The sequence below is a fragment of the Trachemys scripta genome, chromosome 1 (genome assembly GCF_013100865.1).
Source record: "Trachemys scripta elegans isolate TJP31775 chromosome 1, CAS_Tse_1.0, whole genome shotgun sequence".
NCBI lineage: Eukaryota > Metazoa > Chordata > Testudines > Emydidae > Trachemys > Trachemys scripta.
The window spans coordinates 301,761,145-301,783,775 of record NC_048298.1 but is presented as its reverse complement, the minus strand read 5'-3'; the positions used below and the strand labels follow the sequence as shown (position 1 = coordinate 301,783,775).

Here is a 22,631-nt window from a genome sequence, read left to right as displayed (position 1 = left end):
GTGGGCATTCACCCACGAAAGCTTATGCTCCAATACATCTGTTAGTCTTAAAGGTGCCACAGGACTCTCTGTTGCTTTTTACAGATCCAGATTAACACGGCTACCCCTCTGATACGTGAATATTGCTGTGATTCTTGGTGTAAGAAGCCATCTATATCAGAGATACACTCATCTGGGGGGCAAGACAGACCGGAGTACCCAGGGAACTGTCTGCGACTCCATACTCAGGCTGTTAAAATGCCTGAGGAGTTTACACTTGGTGCAGTTGGTTAGTGAAGAGTAGAACCCACAACCAATTTGGATTTGTGCCCTGGTTCTTAACTGTCTGCCCTGAGGTTGGTACTCCTGCTCTTGCATCACTGTTAGGAGTGTTACAATAACTGTAATTAATTATACTGTGCTTATAGAGGCCTCTCATCCACAGATCTCAAAGCTTTTAGCAAAGGTGGGTAAGAATTATTAGCCCCACCTTTAAGAGAAGCACAATATGGACCCACCCAAGAACTCACAGTGAGCCAGTCTCAGAGCCAGGCATAGAATGGAGGTCTCCTGACACCAGATTCAGAGCCCAGTTCACTGGATGATGCTCCCTACAACCTGACCAAGCTTGAGACTGCAGTGGGTGGCAATGAAATGTTGATTCGTGACTTTCCCAAGGTGCAAAACCTACTCTTAGGAAAGGGAAAGTCTCTGAAACAGTGACACAGACAGGGAGCTGTAGATCATGCAGCATTAGGATGAAGATTCACATTTTAAATATGAGTCCATTTAACTCTGATCTCTCTAGGTGAATAAGCCTTACTTCTCCTGATCGAGAGGTTGCTGGGAAGATGGCTTTCCTCCCAGCTCTCACCTTTGCCTCCAGCCTTTCAGATACATTCTTCCCCAAGACACCTTTTTCCATTCCTCCCATAGGTTTCTGTTTTAACGGATGAAAGCTTGTCTTCCAGCCAGAATGCCCTGTTTCCTGCAGTTTCCTTTTCACCTTCCAACACCTCCCGAGGTGATTCAATATTTGGTTAAGACTGCGTGTGGGTGACGTAACTCCAGATAAGGGGGAGGCACAATAAAAATGTTACTCAGCTTTTCTATTTCACTCCATGGACCAGATTGTGCCCATTGTATCAGAGCCTGGAGGGGCAGCAGGATTGCCCAGTGAGAGAAAGTGGTTCCCAGTTTAAAGGTATCTTTTGTTCCTGGAGAGGAAAGAATTTGCCCCTAGCCTGGAAAGGGCACAAGGGCAGGGCAGGAGGAACAAACTGGGGAAAGGGGATGCACATAAGCCCCCCAAGCAGGGAATTCAACCCCATGGAGAACCCACCATTGCCCTGTGTATAATGTAACTAGGCAGCCAGGAAAATGGCCACACCATTTATGTGGTTTGTAAGATGAACATAAACCCGCATTTACACCTCCCTATCCAGTTAGCTGCCATCTTCACCTTGCCCAGCTGCCATTTTGCCTGCCACTCCCCCACCTTCATGTGTAATGTTCTATAACTTCTCCTTAAGGAGCAGGCCTGGGGGGGGGGGTTCAGAAGCTGTTCCCATGCTGATGCCTTAAAAAGATAGAATAGGAGACAAAGAGTGGGAGCTCATTCTGCGACCAGTGAGGGAGCACAGACAGCAACACTGTGATCACCCGGGCTTGGTCTCCAGTGAGCTGTGGGGGTGGGCTGGCAGTCTGCAGCAGCAACTAAACTGCTTCCCTCCAGTAGGGCTTAGGTGCTTGTAAGAAGGGAACCACTAAAAAAAAACAGTGTTGGGACTGGGGGTGGCAGAAAGGGCCTGAAGCAGTGCCGAGGCCCATGGGGAGGAGGAGGGGGAAGTTTCTGGCTCCTGATCCATCCCAGAGCAGAACTCCATTGGCGGAAACTACAAGGGTGAAATTTTGTGCCAGGGTAAAATCTGATCTCTACACAAAGGAACTTGGGCTGAATTGTGTGTCCAACAAGAACACGTCCTGGGGAGGAGATCAGTGTGTTAGGGGAAGATGCTTGCTCCAGTACCAAAGCAGGCACTTGTAGCACAGACTTAACCCAGTCTTATCCCCGTTAGTGCAGAGCAAACCTCCGATGGGCCCAGTGAGGCCATGGCCTTTCCGCTAAGCGCTCCACTCCGCTGCAGTGCAAAGGAATAATCCAGGTTTAGCTCTATTTTCATCTTTGGTGACTTTTCCCAATCGCTGGTTTAGCCCAATGGACCCCGTTGATTTCCTTGTCAGTTAACATTCATCCAGAAGGCCCAGCTTTCTGCAGAATTCTGTGCAGCTCTGCTACGTACGTCACAGAAATTAGCACAGCAGAGTACTGGGCTCTGGGCTCACCTCGATCCCTATACACCTCTCTGGCAGCATGTAGGGGATGAGGAGGCATAACTAGAGGGCAGGAACAACATAGGGCTATTACATGCAGCCCTACACTGACCCCTTTATAGACCCCAGAATAGGGGACATGCTAGGGGTGGTGTCACAGACTGGAAGGGTAGTCTCCATAATGCTCTGGACTGCAATAAATTATAGTGACCAACTTTGATTTCACTCATCCTGTGGGCCTCAGCACCGAAGCCGTCCCTGGATCCTTGACCTTCTGGGTTGATAAGTGACTTGACCAGTCTCCACTATTATATGGGTTCAAAATTGACAGCAGGGGTCTTTAGGCAGCCTGTACAATTAGCAGTCAGGATGGGGAATGGAAGTTTTCACTTTGCACATAAAATCTGGGATGTGCTGAAGAGAAGAGTTCCCAAAAAGGAGAAGAGGTGGAGCGGAGGCAGTTATATCTAATATATGTGAGCTAGAACATGACAGTGAAGTAGGTAACAAATATTTTGGCTGTGAATGCAAAAAAATGAAAAACAAAGAAGACTCTGTAGTGTGCATGTGTTACAGGCCACATGGACATAGAGTAGAGTGACCAGATGTCCTGATTTTATAGGGACAGTCCTGATGTTTGGGGCTTTTTCTTATTTAGGCTCCTATTACCCCCACCCTCTGTCATGATTTTTCACACTGGCTGTCTGGTCATCCTATAATAGGGATAGCAAGGATGAGAAACTCCTGAACCAAAGGCTGAGGATCCAGACACCCTGGGTGAGAAGTAAAGCAAACCTACCTCCTGGTAAGATGGTCATTCCGCCCCCTCCCTGGGGTTGAGAACTCAAGTTCCAGCCAGAGGCACAACAAAAACAATATCTATGCTCGCAAGTGCAAGATCCACTCAACATCAATTTGTCAACTGGGGCTGGAAGGCTCGCCCCCAGATGCAGTGTGGACATAGCATTAGTCTCAGAGTCCCTTTGTTCCTTGGCCTCAGCTGAGACTGCCCAAAAAGTGACCATCTAGTAACCAAAAAAGTAACCAAAAAGTCAACAACATGATGGGTCCCTAGTCCTGACTGGGGCTTCTAGGTGCTACCACTATACAAATAATAATTACTATTATTATGGTGATGGTTTCTTATGTGACCATTTGGCCACTAGGAACTGGTAAGAGACCACAAAATCATTCACATAGACTGTTGGACTGCTGTCAATTGGTTATACTATTAATCCGAGCTTGATTTATACTGCTACCCTAGAGATGAAGGAGTAATTCTTTGAGAAGACTTATGGATAATAGAGAGCTACTAGAGATTTGGAGAAATGAAAATGCAGTTCCCAGTTTCTTAAAAATGGAGGGAAAGAGGGATCCTAGTGATTACTTTTGAGGTAGCTAATTATAAGCCTCGCTAAGTAGTTGAATAACTGTTAAGAGGGAAAAAAGCCTGTAAACATCAGGAGATAACAAAATTATGAACAATGACCAACAAGGTCCAAACCCTTAACTGATGTAAATTGGTGTAACTCCATGGACTTCAATGGATCTATACTCGTTTACACTAGCTGAGGAACATAGTCATATGTGTATAAAGAACAAATAATGCTATAGAAACCTAGTAGTTTCTTTTTTTTTCTTTTCATTTTAATGAACTACAAAATCAAGGTTTGACTCTTCTCTTAGGGAAGTCAGTGGCAAAAGCCCCATTGACTTAAGTCAGAGCAGGACTGGGTTAACACAGCGTAGTGGCTGTAATATAGCTAGCTGTTAGTACAGCCTCTGATATAGTGCCCCATCATATCTTACTTGAAAAATAATTCTGTTTAGTTTGGATATGGGCATTGGAAACCATCAGAAAGACGGTGTGAGGGTAGAGGCTAAATAAATATCCATTGGGGTAATAGATGTTTTTCCAGCCTCAGCACAGCACTTGCTTCATTTTAAGCGAACGACTAGTCTCATTGGCTCCTTAAAGTTAAGTACAAGTTTAAGTATTTTGTAGGATCATAGCCATAGGTGTTAAGTCCAGTTTTATTTAACACCTTTATTGGTGATCCAGAAGATGTGGTAAACAGCACATTAGTTACATTCACTGATGATGTGAAATTAGGAAGTTCATTCTGCTTCTCTGTCAATGAAGTTCCACTGTTATTGTATTATATTACAGCTAGTAGTGCTGACTATTACTTAGGTTACCTGACACTTCCCATTATAAGAACCTGTTTTCAGTTTCTTACAACTGCCAAGTTTTGTCTGCTTGGGCTAATATTCTCTATGCCAGGTGTCTGCCTCAGGCTGAATAGTTTGGGAAAATTTTAGCTAAATCAGTGTTGCCATTTCTGAGAAAGAGGCAAGGGAAAACCACATTGTTTTGGCCCTATTAAAAAATTCTGGTGACCTTTTCTTTGAGAAGCTCTATTACCCCCTTGACTTGGAATGGGCATTTGTAATTTGGCAGAGGGGTGGCCTTTGTGTCAGGGACATGCCAGTTCCCATCCCTGTGGAAATCTGCCCAAATTTGGCCATGTTACATGCCTTTGAAAAATCAGTTTGTACATGCTCGGTAGAGACTTCTTGGATATTAGCAGTTAAATTCCCTGAATGTTTCATTCACACTGGGCATGCTCCAGTGCCCAGGGCTGAGCAGAACTTTCCCTGGGTTTGCAGCTCTGGGCTGGGTACCTGGACTGAGAGCAAGGAGATGCTCAGTCCTGTACTCTCAATGATATCCCTGCTGGGCCTAGATAACAAGGAGAAAGAAGCTACCTGATCTGAACACAGTGAACAAAAGCTGGACCTGCAGGGATGGGAGAGGAGAGGGAGTGAGGACAAAAGACTGGGACAAGGGTTGGGCAAAGGGTGAGAGACCGGGACAGGAAGCTGGCTGCGCAGGAGAAGGTAATTGGGACTTGCAGAGGTAGGATACTTGGCCTGGGTGCTGGAGGGAAGAGTAAGACGGGCTGGCCAAGGAGACTGACTGACAGCCAGGCAGAGCCTAGGAATGGCTGGGCAAGGAGACTGGGATTGAGAATGAGTGGATGGAGAAAAGGAGATGAGAGGGGAGATGGATATCACACAGAGATGAGCTGTGAGGGTAGAACTGGGAGTGGTGGGCAACGAGACTGAGATAGGGATCCAAAGGGATATGGAGCTTGTATGAGGAGCAGGGGGAGGGATATCGGGACTGAGAGGCAATGGAGAGGAGGAATTTGGGTAGTAGAAGTGTGGGCTGACTAGAAATCAGGGTTTGTGAGAGACCCAGACAGATCAGATGAGCAGACAGGAGGGGGGAAACTGAAATTGGCTGGGCAAAGAGACTAGGGACAAAGAGCTGGGGGGCGATTGTGAATGTTTGGGCAAGAAGACTGGGACTGGTAGTGCAAAGGGGTGAGATTAGGATTTACAGGGTAAAGAGATTGGGACTGGGATGAGAAGCCTGATAAAAATGGGACTGGGACAAAGAACCAAAGCTGGGACAAGAACAGGTCAGAGGGTGTCAGATCAGATGGAGTCACATTTGGTAAGCAAGGACAGAAGAGTCTGTTCTCTTGGAACACAGTCCCCTCCCCAGCCTGGAACTGAACCCGTTATTCCTTTGCTGTAAGTGAATATCTGTGAAACCTGCTGGCAAAGTGTGTGTCCCATATCCTTCTAGTGCTTGTCCACAGAGATGACAAATGTTATGTCCACAGCACACACAGAGAAATTAGAGAAAAATACAAAAGGTTGCAGTTGAACATTATTTTATTTCTCATAATTCAGAAAAATAATACACAAGAGCCCAAAACAGAGAAAGAGAAAGCATAACTCACCCAGACTGACTCTGATTGCATGCTCTGCTTCTCAGCCCCTCAGCCTGCAAGCAGAACCAGGAAACCCCTCTGCTTTTAAAGTTCCGACACAGTCCTCAATACACCACAACAACCCGCTATTTCTATCAGTTATTCCATTAGCTCAGAGGTCTGTGGAGAGGCTTTAAAATGTTCCTACCCCGGTGACTGTCAATATGATGCCACATAATGGAAATTCTGGTTTTTCAGTTTGCTTTTTATTAAACTCTAGAGAAATACACACACACGTACTGACTGTTAAAACATGATTAAGGTTGAAAAGTCCAACCCTCAAAACTTAAATACCAGTCATTTAGGGCCTGATCCTCTTCCCACTGAAGACAATGAGGGTTTTGCCATTGACTTCTGCCAGAATAGGATCAGGCTATTCCACCTGTTCGGCATAATTTGGTAGCATTGTATACACCTGTAAATGGCTGTACAGGTGGTAAGGCAGAGAGAATTCTGCTCCAGTCGAGTTACACCATGGGTTAATTTGGCCCAGATTACTTGGTAGTGATATGATGGTACCCTTCTATCAGCGTACTTTGCAGTATATGTTTATTATGTTGACCCCTTATAACTAAAGGGAACACGAGGAAAATGTAATATTAAGATGCAAGGTTTTCAGAATTTGCCTGCATCTCAATAGATTTCATGCAAGATTTTCGCCTGAAGTAGTGTATTCCCGTAAGAGTAAATAAATATGTTGAAGATCTATGAATATTAATTGAACTATAAACTTGCTGGTGTGCGAGCTAAAAATACAAAATACACTTGGGTGTTTCCAAATCCGAACAAAATTAATGAACAACTAGATTCACAGACACTCCACAGGGGAAAATAGCTAGGTCGGTTTACTAGGGTAATTACCCTCCATTTTCAGGAGGTTAGAATTTTGCTTTTTAAAGAATGATGGAGAGTGTGAATTGGTGTGAGATTGCCAGAAATGTAAAAAGGCGCATGAAGGAGTCGGTGGGGAAATAGAAAGGTTAAGTAGATGGCAAATAAGGGGCGGGGGGGGGGCTCAGTGGAACTTGGTTTCTTTGCGGGAATGAATTTTGTTCAAAGGTTCCGGGGGCGCTGCCTAATGATCACGGAACAGAACCCGCCAGGTCTGGGCCCAAGATCCCAGCGTCAGTAGTGGGCACGCGTTTACTCGCCCCTTTGCTAGCGGAGCAGAATGGCAGATCGGCTTCCTACTCTGGGAAGTACAGGGGGCAACAGCGAGGGAAGACTATATTGTTATGTTCGCTTGCCACCGGTCCTGGCGTGGGAGCTTCTTCCTGTTAAACAAAGGCAGTGGCTTGCCGTCCCCATCGCTCTTCCTTGCCATGAGCTCGTGTGAAGGTGGCAGATCCTCCGGGAAGGTGGCGGAAAGGTGTTAATGTTGCTAATTAATATTGGCTCTCACCTCCGCTGGCATTCCCTATGCCTGTGCTCCCACCGCTCTCTCACTGATTCCTTCCGCCCATTGTCAGCGCGAGAGCGGGGTGGGGGAAGGGAGCCATTTACTTTGTCACATGGGGCTGCAAGAGGAGCTAGTTGGCTGGAACCTGTTTGTGAGGGTTGTAAAGCGAGGAGGAGCTGAGGAAGAAAGGTAACTGCCGACAGACTCCTGGGAGAAGCCTTACACCTGTCCAGTGGCAGGGCCAATACTGCCATCTACTGGCCACTTCCCAACAGTGCCAGTCTTTGAAAATGACCAACTCAGGGCAGGGAAACACCCCTAACTAATCACTAATTATAGTAACCGCGAGTTCCTGCGAACGGCCGGAAGAGTTTTGGCTTTATAGAAACATGCAGGTTTCGTACGTCCCTTGGAGGGAAGCTCGTAGCTCTGACAAACGAGTAACTACGCACCCTGCGACTGATTGCGGAAGGAGCCTGCAGGTTAAACCCTTCGCAAAAAGCTGAAGAGCAGAAGGGGGAAATATAAAGCTACTCAGCGGCAAACCTTTCGGCGCTGGTCTAAATAACAAATGTATTCCATGCACAGGCTAATGCGTTCCGAGCCAGTGTAGCAGCGTAAGAAGGAAGACATAGGTTCAAGGTCTAAGAATATTAATTCAAATATATTTTCGTTGTTACAGTGCCTAGCACAATGGGGTCATGGTCCATAACTAGGGCTCCTAGGCGCTGAAGAATGTATTAATTATTAATTATTATTATTGCCGGTGTGCTAAGTACAACCACAAACTACACTTTGGTGTCAACTAAGGAAAACTAAATCCAGAGAAAATGTAGAGGGGAAATATCTGATCCTACCAGACCTAGAGAAAAATCTCCTGATTCTGCTTGTTCTATGCATTTTATTACTATTATTTGTCCTCCTAGTATCTAAATTATGTGATTAGTCTATTGGTCTGAAGCGGGAAGTTAGAGTTTACTTTTGGTCCATACAGGCGATCTCTATTGCCTGGTTCTCAAAACCAGTAAGCCTAAACGAACCAAAAAGTTGTATGAAATTGACGAAGAGTCCTATGGCACCTTATAGACTAACAGGCGTATTGGAGAATAACCTTTGTGGGTGAATACCCACTTCGTCAGACGCATGTTGTATGAAATTGAGAAGATTTTCACCCCCAAGCCCTAAAGTACTTTAGCACGTCTGCAAAAAGTTCATAATTGTACATTGTTAGAGAAAGCAATGAATGTGCTAAAAGATCCCGAGTAATAAAACACGGAAAGAAAAGCTGAAGATGCAGTCATTAATACTGCCCCGGGTCAGGGAGACACATCGCCGGCTACTCTAGAGGCAAATTCTGATCCTAGCTCACCTTTGATAAACCCATTCCGGATTTACCTGGTGTAACTGAAGGCCATCTCTTGTCATCAGTTTTTCAGTAGAAGTTCCCATGGCATTGACTATAATGGGGTCTTCTGCTTGAAAATTCATGGCGTAATATAGCCATGAGATCACAATGTGTGATCCCTACTATTTAGAAGAAAGAACGTGAAGATTCGTGTGATCTCCGTTGAAGGGGGGGATGAGAGAGCAAACGTGACAAGATTGAGAAGCTTGTCTATAATGGGAGAATGGTGCGAGGTGGGATAGGATTGTGAGTTCTTGGCGGTTGAGGTGTTTTGCACATAACAGACACGTGCTTGTAATCACCACACGGTGCTGTCTGTAGTGATCATTTACAGGCGATTGTTTCCGTACTGCAAGCCATAGTATTGTATGTCGGAGGGAAAACGCTGCTCTTGTTTGTAGGTCTCCTCCGGTCCAGTAACTCGGATACATCTCTCGTTAGCTCGTTAGGTTATGGTTATTGCAGCACAAAGTCTGCCCGCTTCGTCGTCGTTCTCTTGTATTTACAAAGTGTGAGAAAGTGGGGGAACCCAGGTGGGGTCAGATAGGCTGCAGAATGACTGGGAATTAAATGAGGGCATCAGGTGCCGTGTATGATATTATTAATAGTACATGTGGTTACCTAGCCTAGGAAGATGATCCATGGAAACCATTGAAAACAAATAACTAGCTGATAAAAGAGAGCTGCTTTCGGTTCTGAATCACACGGATATCGATTGAAGTCAGCGAGAGTCTGTCATTGCATGAAATCCTCTGTCAGTAATGCCCTTCAGAGCCTCCAGCTCCCATTGACTTCAGTAGGAATTCGCTGCGACCTTTAAACAGTGTGACATGTATTTCTGGAAATTAGCAAATATTATAAGCATATGTTGCATTTCATATACTCGGCAGTAGAAAAATTCCTTCTATTAGTCCAATCCCAGAGTGCTAAAGCAGTCCATGTACTGTTAAAGTAAAAGCATTCGTTCTCCCCTATAGCTAATTGGGCCTGATTTTTAAAACCACAGCAAAAGAATGAATGTAAATTCCCTGTTTTAATCTTCAGTTTTGTAAATTAAAAAAACTAGATTGTAGGGGCTTTTAAACCCATAAAGCAATAATGCTTTGACAGCTAGCAGCGAATTTTATCAACAAAGCTATCTCCCGAGGCTGTTTTACGTATTTTATGGCAGAGAAATGTGACTTTACAAATAACTGAAGGCAACTTTTAGAGCCGCGGTATGCAAATACATCTCAGTTGGAGGATGATTTGCTGTGTCATCAGACAGCCACTCATAACAGTCTTGAAATGAAATTGTGGGAGATGTAGCTAAACATGGCTAATGATATTTAGCCATTATATAGCTATTCTCCAACTGTGGGCAAACATGAGTTACTACTGATATCCCCTGAGGGAAGAAGGTACAATTGTCCAATTTTTAAAACGAGGGACTCTTAAGTGACTTGCCTATTTGAAGAACGAGTTAGTGATGCCGGCAGGATTAGACCTCAAGAGGTTTGGTTTTCGCTTCTAGAGCTGTGAACTAACAACTAAACTACTCAGGCTCTAGAAAGTGCTATTTTCTAGAGTCCCGTAATTAAAGGAACGCTACTTCCCTTACAGAATTCTGAGTTCTGTCGCAAACAGATTCAAGTTCCATGATGCACAGAGGGCTAGCGGAGTCAATGGGACAAGTAAAAGGAGCGGGATTTAGCCCAAAGGCAAAGCTACGAGAGTTTACAGTGGGCTCTGACATCAAAGAACACTTGGATGACTAAGGGCGTTAACAACGAGGAGTCCGGTGACACGTTTATTTGGGCATAAGCTTTTATGGGTAAAAAACTCCACTTCTTCAGATACATAGAGTGAAAATTACAGATGCAGGCATAAATATACTGACACAGAAATATACCTCCCTTCTCTTCATGTGTCAGTATAATAATGCCTACATCTGTAATTTTCACTCCATGCCTCTGAAGAAGTGGGGTTTTTTTTACCCACAAAAGCTTATGCCCAAATAAATCTGTTAGTCTTTAAGGTGCCACCGGACTCCTCGTTGTTTTTGTGGCTAGAGACTAACCCAGCTACCCCTCTGATAAAGGCGGTAGAGTGCTTACCGTGGAAAGGTCTCTGGGCTTAACTCTCCTGTCTCTGCAACAGTATTTGCTGTTGTAATGTTGTCTGTTTGGTTTGATCTCCTTTCTTTCCCTGCAATAATGCAGGCTGTGTATTACTTCGTACCCTGTCTTTTGTACTTTGGTAAAGAAACGTTTTCCTTTGGATCTGACAGTGCCACTCCTTTTGATCATGTCCGCATCGCCCCTATCTCTCGTACTTTGCATTTTCCGTCTGCCTCCAGTCCTTTCCTTATCGATGTATTCCTCAGCATACGCTGGCTAGATAGTGCCTGCCCCCGGGTTCATTTTGTGCCTGATTTCTTAGCTGTTCAGGCTTCAACTTCTGCTTGCAGCCAATGCAAACATCTAGCTGTGAACTGCTCTAGATCACTCCATGGAGCTCCCTTTAATATCTGTCATTATCACATGTGAATTCAGGTCGATATATGGCCCTTTGGCATTACATTTGAGCATAAAGCATTGGTTCGGTACAGCAATGGAGGTGTCAGTGACACTGCAGTAGGCCATTAAGCTCACTGGCGACTTCCTTTTTTATATCACGTGTACCTGTAGTTGGAGATATGGCCACTTTCAGCTCTTTGATTCTTGTACCTGGGGCCTTGTCCTGCTCCAGTCGAAGTCCGTAGCAAAACTCCCATCGATTTCCACAGAGCAGGATCTGGTTTCTAATCTACGGTTGAGATACTTGTTTCTAGTCATTGATTTAGCGAATCATCCATGAGTGGAAATAAGGTACCCAGAGCAAGGCAATTGTATGTTTATAAAGCAGAGGGGATCGTTTGTCATTGTTCCCCTTTGTTTGCGTTAGTTTTCCTGGAGTGGGATTTATCAACTACCATTGGTGTATAGCCTGTTATTTCCATACTTCAGGTGTAAAGTGCTGAGATAACAGGCCGACGACACAAACCACGTTGATATAGAACATGCTCGCCGTTAGAGAAATGTGGCGTGTATTTAGCCAGAGAGGCTGAAAACTCGAGCAAAACGGGCGATGACTTATGCAACTGTTGGGTGTCCGCCCTGCTCGGGAAGTGATTGCGGGAATTCTGATTCGAGCTACACGTGGCGAGCTTGCTGGTATCATTCCCATTTTCCTGGCTGGCAGTTACTGCTAGGGAACATAGCATTGGAAAGGGCCTGGGTGAAGGGGGTGGGGACAGAGGGAAGTCCCTCGGCCTATTCCTGCTGTAATGGCAAAAGGGATCAGAGGACGGCCTTCGGATTAAAACATAGGGCTTGGAGCTCCGGGGTTTATACCCTGCTCTGTTTCCTGAGCAATTCATCTAAACTCCATGTGTCTCCTTTTCTCCACCTGGACAAGGGAGGTAATTGTGCTGCCATACCGCACAGGGGTGCTGTGAGGATACATTCATTAATGCTTATCATGCGCTTTGAGAACCTTATCTGGTAGGTGCCATATAAGCAGAAATATTTATTTACCACCTATCACCAGAATCCTAGAATCTTCAGGGTAAAAAATGGGGAGAAAAAAACTTAAAATAATAATCCAGCTGCGAGGGACAAATGAGGGAAGTTCACACTGCAGCGTATCCGCCAGGGCTTTGTGTTGACCAGTTTCAAAAGTCACCTGAAATGAACAAAACAAAACAAACAAACAAAGCACGTGCCTTCTTGTACTCCTTTATGATGCATAGGGGCTAGGAAGATCTGAAAGATTTCACACACACACACACACACACTACAAATATTTTAAATTGGGATGGGAAAGTTGGTACTTTTTTTTGCTTTGATTTGTTTGGAAAGATTCCCTGACAACCAGAGAACTAGTGACATGATGCTATACCAAGAGTCAAGAAAGCGAACGCTGAGTAACCAAGAAGGAAACAGATTTGTAGTCAGGCTGTTTAAAACTCTGGCTTTGTCTACACTTATTCGATTCTTACGTTTAATTATCATGTTGGAGAAAGGAATTCTTTTTAAAAGATTACACACACACACACACACACACACCCTTCAGTTAAGACGAGGTATGTAACCATTTTCTGATTTCTCCAACAAGTCCTCTGGAAAACACAGGAAGAACCGATATTCCTGATACTTCTAAGGTAAAACCAACAGAAAAACAAACTTCAAAAAGGACACCAGCCCAGCTGTTTTAAAAATCATGTGCAGACCAGAGTTAAATGTGGCCAAAAAATGAGGCGCCCAGCGTTTTCCTTGGGAGACTATATTCAACAGATTCCACTAGAGGGAAGCTTTCCGAATTGCCACCCTATTATTTAATTTCCTTCCCTGGTCTCTAGCAACGGGAATCCCACGGCTTCGCCAGCCCTGCGAGCAGAGACGCCCCAGCCTAGCTCCTGCAGAATGGAAAAATGCCAGCAAAACCACAGTAAACGGCGCGTATTGCACCCATAGATCCGTTGTGTTTAATTTCCTTATTGATGGCCTTTCATAACTCAGCGGTCATCTTTCTTGCTCTGCCATTAATTATCCCGGGAAGCAAATAAATGTGCCCAGAGTCAAGACACTGACATGCCTCCCCCCTCCCCTGCAGCCAGTGTTCCTGAGGGAGAAAGAACTTGGGATCGTTCGCAGTAGGACAATGCCGACTTTTGAACCTCTAACCACTAAGCAAACAAACCTTGCGCTCTGCTCCACAATCCAAACACGGTTTATTGACAGGCGTTTCACAGCAACGCATAGCAACTGAGGCAGCAGTAGCAGCCGCCAGCTCCAGCCCGGCAGAGCACGAGGATCAATGGCGTGCGGGCGCGGCCCCTGGAGCACCAGAGGGCAACCTTGCAAAGGCTGTGGCCTCGGAGCCGGAGTCATTTCCCCCCGCGCCCCGCGAGGGCTGGGCACAGGCATTCCGGGCCAGCCCAGCCCGCATCCTCCAGCCAGGCTGGGGAGGGCTGCCGGCTCGGGCTGGGGCAGGGAGAGAAAGGCTGGCTTGGGTTTAAATTGGGGCCGGATCCTGCAGTCCCAAGTACAACTCTTGTCTCGCAGAGATGAAGAAGCGCTGCAGGAGTGGGGGGGGGGGAGGTTAGTGTTGGGGGTGAGACGGTCCCGATTGCTCAGGATGATCCAGTGTTGTCGGGTTGACCGCGTCCCAAGGCCAGCACAGGGGCCAGACTTTCCCCCTGGTTGTTTCTTTTAACAGCACAAAGAGAATCCGATCAGACACACCTCCCCACTGACTCCCCTCTCCCAGCTTCAGGGTCTTCTAGCGGCTAGTCCCTGGCGCTGCGCTTTTAATGGGTATAAAATGAGGTTTTCGATGGATAGGACCAGCTCCGTATTCCAACCACCCTGCGGGGTCTTCAAATACCACAGATGCTGCACACACCTTTATAAAAACCGCATCCTACCTAACAGCAACCCACACCTGGCTCAGTCACACACACATTCATTGGTATACATCTGCGCGGGCGCACACTGTCAGCCGCCAGAGTTCGGTGAATGCTGCCTTTTCAAAATACACCAGGACACGAATTCTGCAACCGAGACAACAAACAAAAAAAAACAACCAAAACCAAAAACCAAACCTTTGCTCATCAAATTATATTGGAAGCAACTAACAAAAGAGACTAGGGCTTTAAAACCACGGCAGAGCCCAGGGGGAAGCCCCATGTTGATTTCACATGCTTGGCACATGAAGTCAGCTTCTCCGTCTTCGGGCATGAGCCTGCATGCAGCACTAGACTCCCCTCTTTGGAAGACCCTTAATTTCTAACACATCTTCAACCTCCCACTGCGTGGAATGACACCGCAGCTACACAAACACTTATACAACCTCTCCGTTTTTAGCAGACGTCTGCCGTAGCCCTAACAGTGGTTAAAAACAAGATCGGTAATAAAAGAGCCTCCCTCCCCTGCAAAAAACCCCACCCATTTTATTAATAGCCTTTCTAAAATTACACGGGGCAATCAGTGTATTTAAAACTGCTCCAGCATAGAAAGGTTATAAATAAAAATAGCAGGAAGGATTTAATAGACTATTTCCCCCTTTGACTATTGGTATTGACCAGATTCCCAGAAGGGATGATGGAATAAAAATTGCACCATGAACAAATCCTCACCAATGCTGTCTTTGGCCAAAGTTTATTGGCCAAAGCTGTTGGGGCAGGAGCTCATGTATTACCATGGGCAATAACAGGTCTGAAATGTCAAATCAATTTCACTCGCATAGCCACACTGTTAACTGCAAATCCCGGGTAAAGTATATTGCCAATGCCCCGCTGAGTATAGACTGGCTAGCTGTCCCTATCCGCTGGCAGGTGCAATGAGTACATGGAGTTTCCGACCTGGTTGGAAAGACTTGGTCTGTGTGTGTTTCAAAGACTAATTTTCCAGATGTTGGCTAATGAGTTGAGTAATACTACAATAAAACCGTGAAAACCAAACTGAAGCTTGACCAGAGACTGCAGAGATTTTTTTTCCCGGCTGTTATCTGCGTCCAGATCTGGGAAAAGAATCCATATTTTGGTCTTTCTACCCCATTTAATAAAAAGATTGAAATGTGCCAACCCCCAAATGTCTGTGCTCCAGGCAGTTTGTTGACCCTTCCTGCGGCTCAGAGGCACCCCTGGGGTCTTTCTTTTCATTTTCGACCCTATAATAAAGCTTGGATAAAGCCTGGGAAACCAGGAAGGCTCCTGTGTGTATGAAGCTGTTCGGTTAAGGAGAAGAGAAATCGCATAATTTTAACAACAGAACATTACACTGGGGGCATTTCTCAACTCTCTCATCCCAACCCCCTTGGTAAGAATATCACACACGCAGGGATCCTCACGCTTACAAGTGTAGCTAGTTGCAGTTTCTGCTGGAGAGCTCGCCTCTAAATTTCTCTGCAGTGCAGAACGCTAATAAACCGGGCCGGGTGACCATCAGCACCAGATTTATGAGTTCTTTTACAGGTGGCTAACACGAAGCAATTCCCTTCTGAACATTTAAGCAGTGTCTTATCTTACCTTCCCTGCGCTGTAAGGCAAGATGGTCATTTTGAAGGTTTATGGTTGGGAAAGACAAATGTGCTTTACATTTTACGTGGCTAGCCCAGCCTGTGTAATGAAAACCTGCACACCGATCCCTGAGATTCCGAGCTGGAGAACTTACAGGCTATGTCGGTTCAGCTCTCGGCTATATTGGTATTTACTGCATTGCAAACGCCAGTGTAAAAACACAAAAGATCATGAATATCCCCGCACACGGAAACAGACACACTGTACACTTTGTACAAAGAGCAAATGGCTGGAGTGTGGTTGAGGAAGATCAATACGGCCATTGTAGTGCACGGAGGGAAAAGCCTGGGCTCTGTCCGTTTCATTGGGTGACCAGTGACCTTTTCCACGGTGGGTTCTGTGAACGTCGGGCTCCTGTTCACCGAGGAGGGCAGAAGCCCCCCCGCCCCCGACTCAGTCTCTGGCTGCGGTCACTGGGTCACTGATGGCGCTAAGACCCCAGCGGCTCCCAGGACGCCCCCAGCTGGGCCAGGACCCGTTGATCCCTGGAGGGAGGAGACCGGGCTCAGCGCTTGCGAGCCGCTGTGCACCGCGCCGGGCTGAGATTGCTGCAATTTCTTCTTGTTGATCTTTCTTTCTTTCGCTCGCCTGTTCTGGAACCAGATTTTTACCTGGCGGGGATACAAGAGCGAGAGAAAGAGATGGTCAAATCAGAGAGCGGAGCGGCTCCAGAATGACCAGGCGAGCAGGGCTGGGCAGCTGGAGAGGGCACCGTAGGGGTTTCTCCGCAATCAGCCCAGCCATCTGCGCCCGGCTCTGCCGCAACACGCAGGGAATAGCCCCGTGTAACGCAAGCCAGAGTCCCGCCGTGTGCACTCTCCTGCAGAGCCTTTCACAGGGCAGTGGACCCGATCCCCAACTCCTGACGCAGGCTAACGCCAAGGACTTTCTAAGGTGGGGCTAACATGCATATCTCAGCCGTCAGCTCAGAGCACGCCGAGAGCTAACAGGCGCACGAGTGGGCTGGACACCTCACTCTCACATGTGCCACTCGGGAGTTTGTCGGCTTGGAAAGCAGGCATTCCTGTCTGTCGGTCTGGGTCTCTTTCGCACACACCAGTACTGGAGACACGAAAGAAGTTCCAAACATGGTCACATACCCCATGATCTAGGAAAACACCCACTCTCCTGGCAAGAGCAGACAGCGCCTCGGTATTTGTCGCCCTTCCTAGGCCTTCCCCACCGATTGGTGCCAGCCATTCTGCTACTATTCCCGCGATCCCACGGCCATATTTGCATTATCTCTTGGGCCAGTGGCACCGTGACAAAGCGCATGGGGGTATGGGGAGGTGGGCGACTAAAGAGCATTTGGGTACTTCAGAAATAACGCGAAGGGAACTCTCAACGGACAGACCTGTCTCTCTGACAATCCCAGCGTAGCAGCCAGTTCTGCTTTCCTCCTGATTGTTATATACCGGCTGTAATGAAACTCCTTCTCCAGTTCCAGCCGCTGGTGGTCCGTGTACACCACGCGGTACTTATCTTTTGTCCTGGTTTTAACTAGAGAGGAGAAATCCATGACAACTGATCAGGCACATTTAACTGCAACCCTTTTCCCCGATCCATTCTTTCCGTCTCCTCCTCGTCTGATCTGGGACTGGAGCTCGGCTACTCCCCACCCAGGCCAAACCCTTCAATGGGTAAGGAGGGCAGGATCGGGACCCCGTCAATGGTTTCATTTCCCTAAGCGGGGACTTAATAAAGCACGTGACCGGGCTCGAGAAAGAAGATTTGCAAATAACCCATTTTTTTCAGGCCGTGGGGAAAAAAGGCAAAAACTGCACGAATGTCATTAGGAACCAAACGCATGCACGATATTCCCCGTCCCGAGGCAGCCCAGGTGGCAATGTTTTTTAAATGTACCTTAATTTTGTACATTTCTCCAAGGAACATTGTTCTGAAATGCCGCTGTTCCCGTTCATCCCTTATGGTAATAACCCCGATTAATGTAGGCACGCGTTGTCTGGGGTTATTTGCTACAGCAGAAGAACTCTTAGATTCTCACAAGTAAACGTATTGGGCATTGCTCTGATCCCCCCCCCCCCAGATTTTTGATGTCCCTCAGCAAACGATGGAAGTGCAGACGATCTGCGACTGTTATGTTGAACCCGCACCTTTACTCGGATTCATTTATTTTTGCAGACGAAAACCGACAAGCCTGACACTGGAATGGAGGCAGAAAATATCAGTGCTCAAAAATGTCAAGTTTGACGCATCTGATTTTTTTTAATGCGGAGCATGTATGTACATTGCTAAATCAATTGATCTCCCTTGCTTCTGATTGTTTCTTGTTTAACTGGTTATATCCCCAGCTTTCTTGTTCATCAGAAAGATCTGAAGAGTCGGGAGGTTCTGCCCCTAGGTATGTAATGCCCGGCAGGCTGACTTTGTTCAGGTAAACTCTCTGCAAACCACAACAAAAGCGCCCTGCAAAGATACAAGTCTGATCAGAGAAAACTCCCCAGAGCCGCTGAATGGGGAACACAATCGCAAACAATGCCGGACAAGGAGATCTTATCAAAGAAAGACCTTCTCAATGCCTTAATAACAGCCCCATTCTGTTTGAATTACCACTACTGAGCAAATGGCGGCAGGCGCTTTCATCCCCTGGCCGGGCAGATTAACATAAACACTGGCTCCAAAGGCAGCATTTGAATGGAGACATCCCCCCAAGTGACCAGCCACCCTTTCCAAAAGGAAAACGGTGGGAACAGGGCGGAATTGTGGGAAAATTCGACAGCTTCCATTCCTGGATTGCTGGCCACGGGCACTGGGGCGGCCTGCAGATTCCCTCACATTAAAGTTGGTCGTTTGCTTTCCCGTGTAGTGCGCTGACTCGATGCCCTTTGCTTTGGGGGAAATGGTCAACCCCAATCGCCCCCCACGTTGTCTGGGGAAGCCGGGGGATGAGAGAGGAATGCCAGAATTCATTATTTACTGCGAAAGTTGCCACCCTCTTTCCGGCCAGTAAAAGGGACAATAGCGTGGAAGGTGTATATCAAAGCAAGATGTGTTTAAAGGCCCATGACAGATGAGGGTCTGCAGAGAACAGGAGCTCCTGGCTAGTCTGCAGGCACCCGGGAGACATTAACATCACAACTGAGAACGGCGCCTGGCCACCTCCTTGGCACCTTAGTGCAGGACATCACGGACCGTTCTCAACTGACATTCAGGCCCATCTACAGCAGCTCCCCTCTCTTTCCCCCACGACAGGGAGGAAGGGGGCAACTTTCAAAATCGGGCTTGAGACACCCCGCCCTACCCTTAACGCCTTCCGATCCGCGCCCCTCTCCCGAAGGCGAGGAGGAAAAGACGCGCAGATCAGTTTCTCCTTCCCGGAGGAAACCTGCCCCCCGGATACATTGCAGTCCCAGCTCGATGGGATGGGAATTCCAGAGCCAGCCCGAACCCTGACAACCCCAGGACTCAGAACCGCCTTCGCCCATTTCCCAGCGAGGGAGCAGCAGGTCGGTGTGAAGACCTAAAGCTCACCAAGACGTTAATAAAGGTATGCGCCCAATGACTCAGAAACAAATGCAAAGCGACACCGGCCAATGATTTATATGGCTGTAATTGGTTATAAAAATCTTTTAAGTGCCTATAACCAGGGCTACTCGGACTGAAGCCTGGGGAGGGCCAGCAAACACTCCATTGGGATTAAATTAAACTAAACTCGTCGGGAAATCGGTCAACACAGGCTTTCCCGGCCGCTGGAAACTTGGATCGACTAGGAAAAGCCCCTCTCCCCCCCGCCCCCAAGACTGTCCCACGGCTCGTCGATTCAAAAGACACCTTGAAATAGGGGCTCCAAAGCTCTGTGGGGTCGGTCTGCCAACCCGCAGCGCGTTAAAAGCGTACCGCAACCCCACCCCCAGCAGGGCTCTGTCTTTGCTGCCTACGTTTTTCATGTTAAGCTAATTTCTCACAAAGGGAAAGCAAAGGTCCACATTTCAATCTGTATCTGCAGCTCGGTAACAAGAGTCCCAAGCCCCAAAGTGACTCTACAAACTCTCCCCACAAGGATCTGTAATTTAAGTGTTGGCGATAATACGACCAGTTATTTGAAGAAATTTTCTACCCACTTCAGTATTTTTGTTCCATATTAAAAAAATGTAAAACAATCGAAGGGGAAATACAATTTTTCTTTGGGGGAAGAAACTCATTTTTGAGCTGCTGCTTCCTTATTTTCTTTAAAAATATATATATCGGAAGTGAGGCTATTGCAGTGAAATGCCGGGGCCTGGGCCCGCATGCCTGAGGCGGGCTCCAAAATGAGTGAGCTTCTTGGCATTATCAAATATCCCTGCAAATCACTTCCACGCGTGTAGGGCACAAACATCTCTCTAGTAACACCCAGGCTGCTCTGACCCTGAGCTAGGGCCAGTGGCTCCAAACTGAAAGAGAACTCAGCTGCCTGGGGGGCCCTTTCCCTCCTGCCACTGGGAAGTTTGGGCCCTGTTTCCTACTGGGTTTTCCTGGAGGAGGTTCCCTCCACTCCCCGAACCGAAAAGCAGTCAGGCCGAGAAATTACTAGCGAAACAACTGCCTGTGTTAACCTCCACAGCCCCCACCGTGCAGCCCGAGCTGCGCAGCGCGGTGCAGTCCCCGGAGAGTTACGGTTTCCTGGGCGGCTCTGGGTCCCAGCAAGGCCCAGGCTGGTTACGAGGTTCCTCGAGCTCTGCTACTTCCCAGACTGCCCTGAGCTAGGCTCCCATGCAGAGCTCCGGTGCGCAGGGCCCCAGCGCTTTGCGGCTAGCTAGAGACCCAGGCCTGCAGGGCTCTGCTGCAGTCCAGGACCCCCCGAGCTGGGCTACGGTCCAGAGCCCTGGTGGGCAGCTTGCTCTGGGTCCCAGCGCTCTGCCGGGTTCTCCGGGGCCCCAGTCCTTTGCTCGCCCAGGCCCCCGGCGCTCCGCCGCTTACCCTGGCCGCCCAGGGCGGGCTGTGTCGGCTTCCTCATCCACTCGCACAGATTCCGCCGCTGGCCGCCAGGGGAGAGCTGTTCTGCGGCCGGGGCGCCCGGGTTGAGCTGCTGCATGACCCCGGAGGCGGCGTGGGGCGGCGGGCCCGGGTGGTGGTGGTGGTGGTGGTGATAGTCAGCCGGGCTGTAAGCCAGGGCCGCGGCGGGGGAGCCGCCGTTCAGCCCGTGCACCGCGCTGCCTGCCGCAGTGGCAGGGCCCCCCTGCCCGTAGCCGTTCCAGTCATCCCGCAGCGGAGCGCCGTAGGGAGAGGGCCACGAGGGGCCCGGGGACTGGGCGCTGTCCAGGTTCACCCCGGCCGCGGCCACATGGTATCCTCCATAGTCCGGGTATTGCGGGGCGCTGACAAAGTTCTGCGCCGCCAGGTTGAGCCCCCCCGAGTGGCGCACGGAGCTGGAGTACATGGGCACCTCCTTATCCAATAGGTAGCTCACGTACATGATGGCGAGAGCCGGGCAGCAGCTCTCCACATGCTGCTTGGGGCTCTGGAGCTGCTCTTCTCTTCCTTGGGGATGGGCTCCCCTTCTGGTCCGGGGGGGGGGCAGCGGGGGGACTGTCCCCCTGGTTGCCTCTGCAGAGCCGTCTCTCTCCCACTAGCGATCCGAACCCATTGGCCGGCAGCACTTACATGATTAACGATTGTTTACAAGGCTCTATTAGTAATGGCACAGACACACCAAAGGCAGGTGACGTGGAGAGGCGCTGGGTATATAGCTACTACCCCTAAAAGAAGATTTGCATTTAAAAAGATAAGGAGAGGGCAGCGACCTGATCACAGCTAAATATTCAAGCCTTTATTGTTTAAGAGCTTCCTCCTTCCATTGCAACCTGGTGCACTTTAACCTCCAATCACAGGTTCAAAGAACTAAATGAAGAGACTTGCAAAAGAGAGAGAGACTTCTGAGAGCCAGGGTGGGAATATGGGAACCCTGTATCATGGACTATCTATAGGCAGCACGTTACAGAACAGCCCTTATTTAGGTTTTTCCTTTTGTTTTAAATGTTATAAAGGCAGCGCGTATAAGGAGATAGATAGATAGAGACATTTCGCTTTTTAGAGCTGTTAGTTTAGAATAACTTTTCCGTAGACTACTGGATGACGACAAGAGGAAAAGTGAAATCGACAAGACTGTGTGTGTGTATACAGAATTTTCAATCCAAAGGGAATGCACTTGGATCTCCTTTATTTCTTACCAACCAAGTCAAGTTTTGTTTCCCCTAAATGTTGATAAGTGGCTCCTTTTTCGTTTTGCTATATCGTGTTTTAGTTCTACTTCATATATAATAATATTACTGTGTTGTATATACTTTGCTGAAAACGTTTTCAGAATCATAGAAACGGTGAATTTTCGGATACGCACGCCGAATAGCCTCAAGAAAGAGAGGTCGCACAAAATCAAGAGAATTGTCTTAACAAATATTAATCTAATTGCTAGATATTATTGTTGGGAAAGAAATATAATCAATGCCGAACAGTGAAGGCAAAAAAAAAAAAACCCTCTGCTGATCTAAAATATTCTATCCTTTAGCCCCTATTTGATAGTTTAGATTGAACGGAGAGAAATTATTGTAATCGAGGGAGAGTTTGTTA

At 47.6% G+C, this 22,631-nt stretch overlaps 1 protein-coding gene across 1 annotated transcript in view; it reads right to left on the bottom strand.

Moving 5' to 3' along the window:
- The window catches only part of CDX2 (caudal type homeobox 2), a 23,698-nt gene extending 1,988 nt beyond the window's left edge, over positions 1-21,710 (bottom strand). The window contains exons 1-4 of the mRNA XM_034758699.1: positions 20,985-21,710; positions 17,419-17,564; positions 14,444-16,675; positions 2,989-2,991 (exon numbers count right to left, since the gene is read on the bottom strand). Coding sequence (XP_034614590.1) covers positions 16,475-16,675; positions 17,419-17,564; positions 20,985-21,480 — 843 coding nt within the window. The 5' untranslated portion in view covers positions 21,481-21,710 and the 3' untranslated portion in view covers positions 2,989-2,991; positions 14,444-16,474. The remainder of the gene's footprint in view (positions 1-2,988; positions 2,992-14,443; positions 16,676-17,418; positions 17,565-20,984) is intronic.
- Between the last annotated feature and the right edge of the window lie 921 nt (positions 21,711-22,631).